A 14,270-nucleotide genomic window follows, 5' to 3' on the forward strand; every position below is an offset into this window, starting at 1 on the left:
CCCCTACCTACCACTGCCTCCGAGAGAGATGTGGAGCCTCATTTCATACCCAGAGAACTGGAGGCTCTACATACGGAGAGCAAAGTCATGTTCTTAATGAATTTTTATAAGCGGGTGTCAGCTCAGAATGGCGGATATGCAGATTCAACACAGAGATGGTTTAAAGTCAAGTCTCTCCCTTCCTTTCTTCGCTGGCTGAGGAACCAGGAGGGCACGCTTTTCCAGGTCACCCAGGTCTTCCCTTCCCACTTCTTAACCAGGACCCTGTCTGAGTTCATCTCTCTCTATGTGTTACACTGTTTAAAGTTCGTCAGGTTCATGAGTTCGTTATTCCTGTAGGTACCTAGGCAAGCTAGGTTGATAGTAATTTTCTACTCTAAACTTTTAGTTTCTGCTGGAAGGGAAGCTAGACTAACAGAACTGAGGTTGCTAAGCTAGCATCCCTGTGGGGGAGCTAGACTAGCACATTGGGGCTGGGGGGTGGGGTGGGGGGATCAGCTAGATTAGCATGGTTTAGAGAGGCTTACCTGGGTTCTCATGTAGACTGATCACTTGAAGCTGGACCTCAAAGCACTTAGGAAAATAGACTTAATATCTTTTATTTCCTGCTTGTCCCAGAGCCATCTCCTGCCCTGGGGCTGTGGCATGTTGGGCTCAGGCTTTCTGAGTGGTGGTTATTGCTTGCTCTCAGCCCCTCCCCTCCCCTGGGTTATGTCATTTTCAGAATATAACTTCTTCTTTAAGATAGTCCATGGCCTCTGTTCCTCCAGTAGAGAAAAAAGTATATGTTTCCTTTCTACTGATAACCTATCCAACACTGTTTGGGGACTCCTATGCACTGTGTACCTGTCCTGAGCGTGAGACCACCAGTCTTTTTCACCAAGGCTGCCTGGACCACCCTTTACCTCACAGACTCAGAGTAGAGCTGTTGTCTTAAACTGGTTTCCTTGGGTCACTGGCTTCTTCTCTGCCAGTGACAAATAGCCTACTAGTTGTGATTTCTAAAGTTCTCTGTCTGTCTGTCTGTCTCTCTCTCTCTCTAACTCTCTCTCCCCCTCTCCCTCCCTCCCTCTTGTCTCTCTGTTTTTGTGCATTTCTGTCTCTGTCTGTCTCGGTCTGTCTGTCTGTCTCTGTCTGTCTGTCTGTCTGTCTGTCTGTCTCTGTCTGTCTGCCTGTCTGTCTCTGTCTGTCTGTCTGTCTGTCTGTCTGTCTCTGTCTGTCTCTCTCTCTCTGTCTCTCTGTCTGTCTGTCTGTCTGTCTGTCTCTCTCTCTCTCTCTCTCTCTCTCTCTCTCTCAGTGTGTGTGTGTCTATGTCACTCTGTAGAATAAGTCCTATTGTTTTTTTATTCTGACTCTTCTCATTCTCTGTGTTTCACACTGGCTGCTCCTTGTCAGCCATCTTGCCCAGAAGAGAAAGCTCTTCTATCCATGTGTACACTGACTGTCATAATTTTCAAACCCTTCATTTTCTACAATTTCTATTATTAATTAGCAAGCTAAAATCTAGTCAGGGTTGTAAGATGGGCGATAGATTTTGTGGCTGTGTCTACTCAGTGAAGGCTTCCAGAAAAAATGGAACTGTGGAACTGTGGATATTTAGGAAGGACGTAGGTTTTCTTAAAATGCTTTTATGTGATATAAACAATGGTATCTGGGGCCAAATTCTCTCTGTTCAAAAGTCGTAGACTGCTGAGACTTCCCTAAGCACAACTTGAGAGCATCCACAGCGGAAGAGCAAGAATGACTGAGGAGATTATCAAATGTTTTCCCATTACCACTATTGTTGAGCCTGCAGTACTGTCTCCGTGCTGTTTTTCCTTCCTTTCCTTTTATAGACGCTACAGATCCAAGCTCATAGCACAAGGTTTTAAGAACTATGAGGGCGATGGGGGGGGGGGGGGGGGGGGGGAGATGGCTTAGTGGTAAAGAGCACTCACTGCCTGCTCTTCCAGAGTTCCCGAATCCAATTCCCAGCAACAACATGGTGACTTACAACCATCTATAATCGGATCTGATGCCATCTTTTGACATGTAGGTATACATGCAGATAGAATACTCATACATAAAATAAATAAATAAAATGAATCTTTAAAATGAAAAGAATTATGAGTGTGAATGGCCTAGTAATATAATAGAAAAAGGATAATATATGATATATTATATATTACATTGCATGATATATAATAAAATATAATAAAAATAGTCCTAAAAACTGTGTCACAGCATTACCCACGTGCTTCACTCACTATGTTAGAATATTAGCTAACTGAATAACGTCAAACCAACACCACTTTGCAGAATCACGTTTTCTGCTTCAAGCTGAGTTCTTCATATCGATATCACTCTTCCCCTTGAAGGGTTCAAGATTCACAGACATTTGTTGGGGTGAGACCTTTGATTTCCTACTCGTTTCATTTTAAACATCTCATCTAAGAGGCAGAGCGCTTCCTCCAGCATGAGACTGTATTGAGACACTGGATGCTTGGCCCTTCACTGAACAGACTCTCATCGACGCACTAGTGGCGGATATACTTTGTGGTGTTTCCTGACACGCTCCAGCTGGGACTCCATTAAGCTCGCTGTTTTCTTCCCTTGAAGTTGTTTCTTAATAAGCATGATTAAAATGAGTGCATGTTAAGTAATCTCAGGATCAGCACTTGAGTTGGAACACAGATGTCTGCAAAAGATAAAAAGCAATTTTTTAAAAAGTCTATTAAAAGTCAGAATAGAATATGCGGACTCATTCTAACTGAGGGGTGATTGTTAAGGGAAGTGTGCTACCTCAGTCAGTCTCTCACATGCTGACACCCTGTGAGTAGTGGAGTCCTGTTAAAGGTCACAGTGACTTCAGACGAAGTTGTAAATCAATGTCATGTTTATGAGCTCACAGAGTTACAGCTATGTCTGTTTCCTAAGGCGTCTTGGGAGGGTAGCCTTTCTCACTGTGGTGATAAGAAACCAATCATCGTGAAACCCATTTCTCTTCCTATCAACTCAAGAAGAGACAGAAGGGACAGAGAAAAATATAAATGTCAGACGGACTACTGGCTTCTGAGACACAAGCTTGTGGAAATATAGAAAGAGAGAAATGGACACAAATAATGAGATTTAAGGATACCATCACCCTTTAGAACAAGAAAAAAATTAAAGAATCGCAAAGCATGGACAGGCAAAGCAGGAAAAAAATGTAATCGTGATTAAAATCTCACAGCTCTGAAGCCATGGTTATGAGCATCCTGTCTGGGAGCGTTCCGTGTGGAATATTTGAGTTACATTTCAAAGGCTGACGCTTAAACTCCTTTAACAAAAACAATGTCCTGAATATAAACGAGAGAGAGAGAGAGAGAGAGAGAGAGAGAGAGCCTGACAGCCATCAGAGTTTTTTTTTTTTTTTTCACTTGGACAAGTGGCTGCTTCTCCAAAATCCAGGTGTTTATTTAAGGCTGAAGTCAGTGCCTCGCCCTGTTCACCCAGGCCAAGAAGACGTCTTCTCTATTCTACTCTCACATAACCCTTCATTTAGCAAGTCCTGGAATTCTCTATGCCTGCAGCAGCTCTCCCTTCCCCACTGTGTCCAGCCACCATCATCCTGAGGTCATTTTAGCAGACGCTGTACGATGAGCACACAGTCTTCCAGTGAAATCTACCGTGATGACGCCGTGATGACCAGCATCCACGTGAGAGGAGATTGATTTGTGGTTGCTACGGAGCTTCTCCAGGGGAAGGATGCCTCTGGGACCCACGGGGTACACGGCACTTAAACCTCTCATTGCTGTGACAGGACACCTAACAAAAATGACCACGTTTCAAACATGTGAGCCTCTTCAGGGTATTTTAATAGCGAATAATGTGGAATAGGACATTCAATGGTAGGGCATAAACAGAAAGCTTTGGGTGGGGAAAATTTGAAGGTTTTTTTTTTTTTTTCTTCCCAACATGGGAAGTTAAGAGCATATTTGGGTTAATGCCAACTCTTGACAGAATAATTAAAATTATAGAAATTTGGAATCAGTGTCCTCAACATTTGGAATAGGAAGCAATTTGTTTCCTAATGAGGTATTGGCTGGAATGGTGTGGCTGCTTAGATTTTTGTTCACTTGACACAAACCTAGACATACTTGGGAAGAGGAAATCTAAATTTAGGAATTGCCTACACCAGACTGGCCAGTGTCTGTGTCTGTGAAGCATTTTCCTGTCGCTAATTGACGTGGGAGAAACCGTTCTGCTGTGGGCGCTTACTAGGTAGGCATCCTGGACTCTTTTTAAGGGGCACTTGAGCAAACTGGGGTGAGCCAGCCAGTAAGTTGCATTTCTCCACGGTCTCTACTTCAGCTCCTACCTCCAGGATCCTGCCTTGAACCCTTGTCTTGGCTCCCTGAGGGACCTGTGAGTGGCATTAACCCTTTCCTCTCCCAAGTTGATATTAATCAGTGACAGAGAAGCAAAGTAGGACAAATGACGACTCCCAAGTAGACTTGTCCACTTCCTCACCTTGAGAAACTAAATTATGACCTTGTCTGAAGATGGAAATAAGAAAAAAAAATCATTCTGTCTGGCCAGGCTGGTCCTACATCCAAGATACTCTCATTGGACAGCGTCAACCACCGTTACACTCATGTGAGTCCATCTGAATGAATCTCTGAGGACTGATCTAAGTTTGTGTGGATACACATTACAGCAACGTTGCCCTAATGTAAGTATTATTTCAGATACTTGATGTCAAGAGCTCAAAGTGTCTCTCTTTTTTAAAACACAGCAGCCTGACTTGAAGTTCCGATGTAAACTCTTACCAAATTACATATTATTGTTTCAGGGTTTATTAACTGGAGCAGTACTTGGTCGTTTTTAGGCAAATTGTATGAATGACTTAAGTTGTCTGGGCCCAAATGTGGAAGTGCAGACTTCTGACAGAAGGGGGCAGAAGAGAGCTACTGGCGCAGAAGAGTAAGTGGAGGGTTTGAGCAGCTTCAGGGAACTGACCAGTAACCCAGAAAGAATGTCACCAATGAAAGCAGACCTAGAGAGGAAAGAGGACATGAGCAAGTCAGAGACTCACATCAGGAATTGTAACTGGGGAAGAAACGCATGGTAAAGACCAGGTAGGAAAATCAGAATGAACTAAGTGATTCGTAGTCACTACAAAGGACTTTCCACCCGGGATTAGCGACCTGTGAGTTTGTTTCTATCTCTCTCCCCCTCTCCCCCTATCCCCCTCTCCCCTCCATCTCCCCCGTCCCCCTTCCCCCTCTCCCCCGTATGTGCGCGCGCACATGCATGTGCTGCATACTAAGACCAGGGGTCCACGTTGAATGTCTTCCTCCATCATCCTCTACTTTCAGAGTCTCCTCTTAAATCTAGAGCGTGATTGCTGAGCCACACAGACTGGCTAGCAGAACACAGGAACTCTACAATCTGATTTCCCAGTGCTGGGATTGCAGTAATGCTCCGTCCGACTTTTTTTATGTGGATCCCAGAGATTTGGGTACAAGTCCTTGTACTTTACCAGTTAACTCATCTTCCTGTCTCTCTATTTGTAGGTAATTGACTCATCTTCCTGTCCCCTCCATTTATAGGTAATTGACTCATCTTCCTGTCCCCTCCATTCATAGTTAAACAATTTCTTCATCCTTTTCCTTATTTTGATTTTGAGGACAGTTTCTCAAGTGGTATGAATAAAATGAAATAACACAGAAGTTTTGCATGCTGTGGTTAAAGGTAGGCCTGTCTCATTCATTCCCTTCCCAACGCTCTGTGTCCCTAGCTCTTCGAGTCTTCTCACTTATGAGTCGCTCCTCAAGGTTAGCCTTTGTTTGCTCCAGCTGCTCACCTCTGATATGAAAATGTGTGCTTGGAGCACGATATTTACAGAGGAGTAATCATTTGTTCATTTATGCAAAAACCATTGAGATTCTAGATACTGTTGAACTTACAGAAATGGAACAAGATACCCCTTGCCTTAAAGGCGCTCATAGGCCACCATCTAAGCATCTAGGCAGCAGAAGGCTCTCTAATAGGAACAGAGGACACAACGAGCCCTCACACTCTTCAGGTTCGCCATGATTTCGTGTGTTAAATACAAGTAGACAGACACAACCAGATATTAAATAAATTTAAAAATAAAAACTAAATGTGTGCTACATTCTGTCAGTTTTAAATGCTGATAAAGGTGTCCAGATGAATCCACAGTGGACGTAAACGCTCTCTCTGCTTTGATGCCTGAATACTGTGAAGACTAAAGAGCCATTCTTGGGGAAGCTATCACAGTGTGGTAGAGCACACACAATACAGAATCAATAGGAGCTTTTAAAACCTCAATTCTCTGCTTTCAAGAATCATTACATTGCTCGTAATTCACCTTTTTACCTTTACAATGTAATAAATAATAAGATATCAGTTCATTCTTTGGTGAGGCAGAGATATGGCTGGCTGTCAGCTAATATTGACGTGCAGGAATGGCTGCTCACCCTGCTGTTCTCAAAAAAAATTATACCCCAGATAGAATCTGTGCAATGAATAAGTCACTTGAACAAATCGCATCCTATCTTAGCTAANAANAAAAAAAAAAAAAAAAANAAANAAAGAAACTGGCCATTTGTAAGACCAGAATCTGTAAAATCCATTAGCACAGTTTCCAAATGAAGTCATCATTACATAGAAACTGTTCCTTTTTTTTTTTTTTCAAATTTATTTCCGTTTTATGGGACAGAGGTTTTATGTGGTTCCTTCAATAAAAATATATTTCCAAAAGCCATATAATTTTCAAATTAATTTTATAATGTCATTTAAGTCTAATTACTGCTATTGGGTATGTCTGAAAATAAACTACAAATCCTTGCAAAAACCAGACATAGAGATTCACTTGGGTGTGTGCACGGCTTTCATGATTTGGCCTGCAACGTCTTGTATTTTAGCTTTCTGTGAGTGAAGTGCTGTGGAATGAGCATTTTGTAGATACATGCTGAACTTGGATACTGAAGCACCAACCTAGCTGGGCTTTGGACGTGGAACTTCCTACTCGGCTCTCCTGCACTTGACTACCGTGCAGTCATACAAGGAGTTCCTCAGACAGTGATCCGCTTTTCCCACAGTCGTGTGAGCTCTCCCTGCCATAGTTCACACTAGGGATAGGAGCTAAGAACTTGAAAGCAGCATTATTATGTCTCTTTGTTCAGTTATCCTGGCGCTGTTCTCACCAACAACAAAAGGACCCACAAACTGGCAGCATGTTTAAAACCACTCCCGCCTTCCAATCGGATTTATGTTTGAATTCCAAAACGACTAGATATTCATAGTTACAGAATTTTCAATCAAGTGAGACCCTAAGGACCATCCACTAGCCCAGAAAGGGATTTTAACAGTTAAGTGGTTTATCCAATGGTAATTATCGATCTGAATAAGGCATTGAGATTTAAATCTTTCCCATGATACATCTCCAAAAAAGATCTCCTTTCAATGCAACACGTACCTCCAAAAAAAGTACAACCGGATAGATGAGAGAGAGAGAGAGAGAGAGAGAGAGAGAGAGAGAGAGAGAGAGAGAGAGAGAGAATAGACTGTATAGAGAGATAAATGATAAATGGGTGGATAGAGGTTTTTTTTTTATTAATTTAAAAACCAGACTAAAAAGGAAATAAACTGAGCACTTTGATATTTGCACCGCAAAGCTCGTACATGCAGCTGTCATTTTGGATGGCCTGAAATTATTGTTATGAGTGGTGGTTTCACTGAATTCTGTGTTAAATTATTAATTTAAGAGAATAAGCTCCAGGAAATGTTTTCTGTTGACTTAATGTGTACTACCTGTCCTTTTAAGTTACCTGTGTTTTGGAAACCAAGGCTTTCTCAGACTTGTCACAAAGACTATTATTTGACTAAATATCAATATATTCAAACAATTAAGTCAGTTCATTTCATCAAATTAAATGATTTGGCGGTTAAGTCCCTACTCTTGGCACTTTTTCCCCCTGTTGTGTCGCCTTGCTCAGCCTCCATAGGAAGGTGTTTGTCTTGTCCTAGTGTGTCTTCTTTTGCCTTGTTTGGTATTTGACTCTTGGAAGTATACTCTTTCTGATAGAGGAATTGTATCTTGGGAAGAGGGAGTGGGGAGAAGCTGGAAGGAGTGGGGGGAGGGTAAAATGTGGTTGGGTTGTATTATATTAGAGAAGAATTTATTTTCAATTTTTTATAAAAAGTTCTTATAGTCTGGTTCAAAACTGGCAATCCTGAAGCATATGCAAAATCAGTTATTAGTATCCAGTAGATGGCTGGATACAGAGAGGCCTGAATGGAGTGCGGGGACGGGGCAGGGTGGGGGGGGGGCGGGAATCTGATGGACAGCCTAGAGCTGGAGTCACCAAGACATGGGTCAGCCCTTCCTGTTCTGCTTGTACCTTACAGCTCAGAAGCACATGGATTTTGGAAGAGACAGATGCTTTTTAACTGTTTATCTGTTTACTGATCATCTACAGGATCCCAAATGAACATCACATCAATGTCACAATATAAAACATCCCATGGTCTCTAAAAATTCAAACACCTCAAATGTTTATTCCCTTTAAGATAGCTGGAGTCTGTAAAATATCCAAAGTTTGGGCTTCTTTAGAATACAGACAAGTTAAATTACTTTTCCACTCCAACATGGAATACCTCCAGAATAGTTAAAATAAAATCACAGCAAAACCAATATTGATCAGCATAACAAATTGAGTACTTGACACCTACAACCTACTCATGATTGTCTAGGATACAAAGATCCTGGGCTACTTCTCCAGCTCCTACCTGTGTAGCACAAATAGCTTCTCTCCTAGGCTCAGGCCAGCTCCATTCCACAGCTCCTGCTGCCCTTTGCAAACTTCTCATGGTACTGTGATCTCCAAAATGCTAGGGTCTCCCCTGTAACAGAGCCCTCTCCAATGGCCCCTCATAGCCTCTCTTAAGCGGCTCTGATACTATCATACTGTATCACACTGTGCCAAACTTCACCCACTTTCCCTGACTACTTAAATCTTGGAACTTCTAGTACAACGGGGGCTGACTCTTCCACAGTGGCCTCTCTTGGAAGTGTCACACCTCAGCTGTTCTCTATGACCCTTCATGCCTTCAAAATCAGTATCATCCAGGAAATTTACACATTACCAAGTTTGGCTTCTGGCACAGTACAGCTTTAAATCTCAATAAGCTACAGCTTTTGTGTGCTGATCCTAAGGAAATACTTCCAGGGATGCTTCACCTCAGTGATGCTGTTCTCTTCTTAATCATAGCTAACTTCTTCAGCTCCAGCTAACCAGCATCAATTGTACCAGCAAAGAAAAAGTTCCACGTTAGCAGTTCTTAGTTCAAAAACATCACATAAATAAATGGCCTTCCTAGAATCTTTGCTTCCTCTAAAACTTCACAAACCAGGTCTCCACTGTCTATGCCACTCTCAGGATTTTCTTCTAAGTTTTCAGAGCACATTAAGCTCTGATCACTCAATGACTTTTCTAGCCCAAAGTTTCAAAGTCCTTCTACAAACTCCATCCCTCTTAATGTGGTCAGATCTGGCAAGCAAATACCCTACAATCTTGATACCAATTTCTGTCTCAGGGTTTTTCTTGTTATGATAAACAATAACAAAACCCATGACCAAAAGCAACTTGGAGAGGAAAGAATTTATTCCATTCCCAACTTCTAGGTCACAATCCATCACCAAGGAAAGTCAAACCAGGAACCTGCAAACAGGAACTGAAGCAGGAACCATGGCCGAACGCTGCCTAGTGGCTGGCTCCCATGCCTTGTTCAGATGGCTTTCTTATCTAACTCACAATGACCTGTTCAAGGTTGGCATTCTCTACAGTAACCTGAGGCCCCTCACATCAACCATTAATCAAGAAAATGCCTGACAGACTTGCTTACAGGCCAATCTTAAAGAAGCATTTTCCCAATTGAGAGTTTCTCTTCTCAAATGACTTGAATTTGTGTCAAGTTGACATAAAACTAACCAGCACACAGGGAACTGTGTTTATTTTAGTTTCCGTAACTCGGGAATTGTTCTTTCTGGTCTCATGGAACTTTACTCTTGGATCATTGAGCAAAATTAGTCATGGCATGATAATCCTAGGTCCTGGTACCTTTGTTGAGATGCTAGCCGGGTATATCCACGTTCAAGTCTGCCTGGTTTTGAAGCAACTTTACTTTCAACCAGGTTGAGTCCAAAGTTGCCATGCAATAGAGCAACATTTCCATGTGACAGCTGGAAGAGAAGAGACAGATTTTAACCATGGGCTTCTCCAGATATTGAAATCTCAACAGGATCCTAGAATGTGGAGAGAGGGGATCCTTTGCAGCTGTCTTAGACCCTGTATTTCAAATCATCCCCTAGCATGAAGGCAGTAAGAAAACCACTCCTAACAGCGGGTGGCATCGGACATGGCAGTTTGATTTGGTAAGCCAGAGCAATGTCTACCTACCACACAGGTAAAGCATTACAGAGCACTTCAGGATGCTGACAATCAAGTTGTAACACAAAGAATAAAGCAAAGCCAGTTCCCCACCTTTACATAAATCATTTAGAATTTTTCTCAAAGTTAAATTGATCACATCAGACAAAAAAAGAAAACATCTACTACCTAGCTCTTCAGTTAAAAATAAAATCTTCACTTAAAAGAATAATCATTTTGACAGGCATGTTTTTTTTTTAAAAACAATGCTTTTAGCTTTTCATTTTAAAATTCTATAAATAATTCTAAGAGAACTAGCCTATTGGTGCACTTTGTAACTGTTTTTTTCAATGGGCTTATTATTTAGATGAAGAATGACTAAAATTATGGATCAAGATATGCCAAACTGAACTCTGATTCTTACTCTCAACTGAGTTAATCTTTATAACTAATATTCAAAAAATAAAAATGGTTATATTCCCCACCCCACTAAGACGCCCAATATAGACAATAGAGGAAATGTTTCCTTTCAGTCCTGACTGATGCTCTCCTTAACTGTAGAATTTGCGGGTTCTCTCCTGTTCCCTCAGCTCACTGGTTCCCTCAAACTTCAGATATCACATTCTAGTTGACTGCTACAGGTCATTGATTGGCACTTATTGTTTTCTCCTCACACATGCCTTCTTCCCATTTATCCTCTACACAGTTTCCAAGATAAGCTTTATGTAACAAAACCCAACGTGGTGCTCTTAGAATAATAGCTGTGTAACACAAATTAATCCCCAACTCAAAGAATGTTTGATTCTTGGCTCTTATCTACATAACAAGATTTGATAATTTTTTCTGCTTCTATCCTGCTGGCAGGGTTCAAAATTAGTAGACTATGAGGAAAAAAATGTGTTTTCTTTTGAAATGATGCTGCTAAGCTCTGCCTGCCTCCCATCAGTTTATATTTGAGCAAATGTATGTATCTTCTCAAGATACTTTCTTAGATTCTCAGAAGACTTTCATAACTTCATGACTTTGAATAGCCACTTGGGATGTAGTTGTTCCTTTATCTGCACAGACCTCTCTGTAGGGAGGGCCTCCACTTGCTTTTCTATTCCTTTGAGTGCACATCAAATCTCTGCTCCTGTCCAAACATGCAATATAGATAATTCTTAGCTTAGTGCATGTGTTTACCATCTTCCTCTACTTTGATATGTTTTGAGTCATAAGTAATCAAACTCCTCATTGGGCTGGTGTGAAATGACAAAAATTAGTGATCTCACATAACAAAATATTCTTTACTGGAGTGACTCCAGAATTTACTTTTGAGGAAGTTTATTGTTGTTTGTCATTAGCAATTTAGGCGTCTTTTTCCCCCATGTCTCTGATTGGTCATCCTTGCTGTGTTTATGTGACCATAGCCTAGTTCATATATTGCTATAAAACATCCACAGTTAGTATCATGTTCTATGATACTACACAGCAAAACAAAACTCAATGTTCCTACTCAGTAGAAAAAAACATTCCCATGAACCTCATAGCACTGCTAACCTCTCCTGCCTTGTGCCAACATTAGAACACATGCCATGTTGAATGAATCAGGTGGCAAAAAAACGGCACAGGTTATCTGTTGCAGAGGATATTTTAATTTTATCCTTGAGTACATCATCATTCCTGAAAGTATCAAAATCTTTTTTTAAAAAAAATCAGATTATTTTTCCATGCATGGAGGATAGACCCTGTGTCTCTCATGTACACCATGACAATGGGTCTTCATTGTCCATGTCGAGGACATATCTCTGCCATATAACACACCAGACAGTATCTCAGCCAATGTCTGCTAACTGAATAAAAGAAAATCACACGGCATATACTGTGCTGCCTATAGGCTAATTCACCTTCGCTCACCGACTTAATAAAGCAACTACCAATGAGAGCAGTCCTGTTATTCTATATGTTTGGTCAGTGTCAATCTTTGGAAAATACAAAATTCACTAGTTCATGGAACTGGAGGCAGCTGTGTTAAATGCACTATATAGTATTATATCATATTCTGCAATGAAAGTCTTTGAAGAGGCCCTACATAGTAGTACGCTGACTGTCTAGGCCTAGGTGTGCTTATCTGACTTAATTACTAGGCTTCATAAAAACCTTGACCAGAAACAAAAGGCAACAGTGAGGGAATTGGCAAGAAGTTCTCAGTACAGAGGCCTTGCTAGGAAGCATTGTTCTGTCTTGCAAATAGAATCTTCTGAACTGGGACTCCGGGCTTTGGGGAATTAGGAGACAGCTGCTGGCGCTATTCCTGGTTGCTTTATTCCCCCCACTTTCAATTGTTTTGTGAGCTGTGGAGATTCACAGTTCTTTGTGTATTGTTAAGAAATGAGCATTTTATTTCCCAAGCTCTTTGTTACCTTTAGTGGGGAATATATCTTCTTTTTCTCCCAATTTAGGTTTTTATCTCATATATATACAATTAATGTAGTTCTCAGAACAAGCTAAACTCTGCTCCCTTGTCTGAAGACGTTCGTTTGTGTTACTTTTCTTACACCCAACCCCTGACTTGACCATCACAGTTAAATCCTTGCTGTGGGTAATGACTTACAACCTTTGTTTTTGCGTGAGTGTATATGACTCACTCTTGACCAACAAAGGAAAAACAATTTGCACAAATGTCTTGGGAGCTACGTCTGTTGCTATGTCAACAACTCAGGATGTCAAAAACTGGTAACTTCTGCTTGAGCTTAGTCATCTGAAACTTGGAGACACTCTAGTGTATTACTTTCTTCATCAAATTGGTGGCCATGTCTGTGCATTTCCCAGGGTGTTGTAGATGCCTGGAATTCACCACATGGTGTGGCTCCTACTGTTTCCTTCACGCTTACAGATGCTGATACTCTGGAAACTTAACAGAAATCACTTGATGAATTTGAAAACTCCCAGAAGACTCTGTAGAGCTCCCATTTCTGGACGTTATAAAGCAAGAAAAGTAGATGCCAGTCGATGCTAGCCAAGGCTGAAGGGACCTCAGAAGCACACTGTTAGTCAGTGTTAGTCTGTGCGGTGTTAGTCGTCCATTTCTCTATTCGCCCATTCTTCACGTCTTTATTAGCAACCACTTGCCTATTGTGAAGCATCTAGCATCAAAATAAAATGCAGAAGAACGTGAGACTAAGGAAATTTAGATTTGAGAAAACGCATACTTAAGTCAAAACCTTAATTCAAGTTTCTCCCGGCTGTGTGGTTCTAGAAACCTCTGATTTTGAATGTTACCACCTGCAAGTGAAATGTAATGATCTTTAGCATTGTTAAAAAAAAACTAATTACCCGTGCATATATTTGTGATCTTTTTATCGTTAGTTATTCAGATAATCTAGTTTTGAGTTGCTTACAAAAGAATAAGAAGCATTGCCAAATTTCTAGCACTCAAGATTATGTCTTTGCGTGGGAAGAAATGGTTCAGTGGTTAAAATGCTGACCTTCAGGAGTTGCAGATCCAGTTTCCATCACCCACATGATGGCCCACAACTGTCTGTCACTCTAGTTCCAAGAAATCTGATACAGTGCTCTTACCTCTTCAAACATTCCTTGCATGTGTGTATACACATGTAGACAAAACACTCATCCTTGAAAAAGGAAAATAAATTCTTAGCAGTGAAAATATCATGGATTAATATGTGTAGGACCTTGGGTCTTAGCAATCGATTTTGCACTCTAGCCATTGATGGTACTGTCTTATCTTATTACTAGTTTTTTAATAAGTTTAATAAGAAAACACTTAATGAGCCCAGTGAAGAGAGAAACAGCACTGTCTTGACAAACTCTGTCACTGTCCACAGAGAAAAGGATGTTGAATCATTCTAA

General features: G+C 41.0%; 1 protein-coding gene across 6 annotated transcripts in view; it reads left to right on the plus strand.

Moving 5' to 3' along the window:
- Nucleotides 1–14,270, plus strand: part of Pik3c2g (phosphatidylinositol-4-phosphate 3-kinase catalytic subunit type 2 gamma) — a 332,394-nt gene that overhangs the window by 151,705 nt on the left and 166,419 nt on the right. Inside the window, exon 1 of one of the 6 annotated variants that reach the window (XM_029478874.1) lies at nucleotides 4,612–4,693. The exons of the other annotated variants lie outside the window; for them this stretch is intronic. Coding sequence (XP_029334734.1) covers nucleotides 4,692–4,693 — 2 coding nt within the window. The 5' untranslated portion in view covers nucleotides 4,612–4,691. Of the gene's footprint in view, nucleotides 1–4,611; nucleotides 4,694–14,270 lie in introns of those variants that run through there. 6 annotated transcript variants of the gene reach the window in all.

This window comes from Mus caroli, chromosome 6, assembly GCF_900094665.2.
Source record: "Mus caroli chromosome 6, CAROLI_EIJ_v1.1, whole genome shotgun sequence".
NCBI classification, from domain to species: Eukaryota; Metazoa; Chordata; class Mammalia; order Rodentia; family Muridae; genus Mus; species Mus caroli.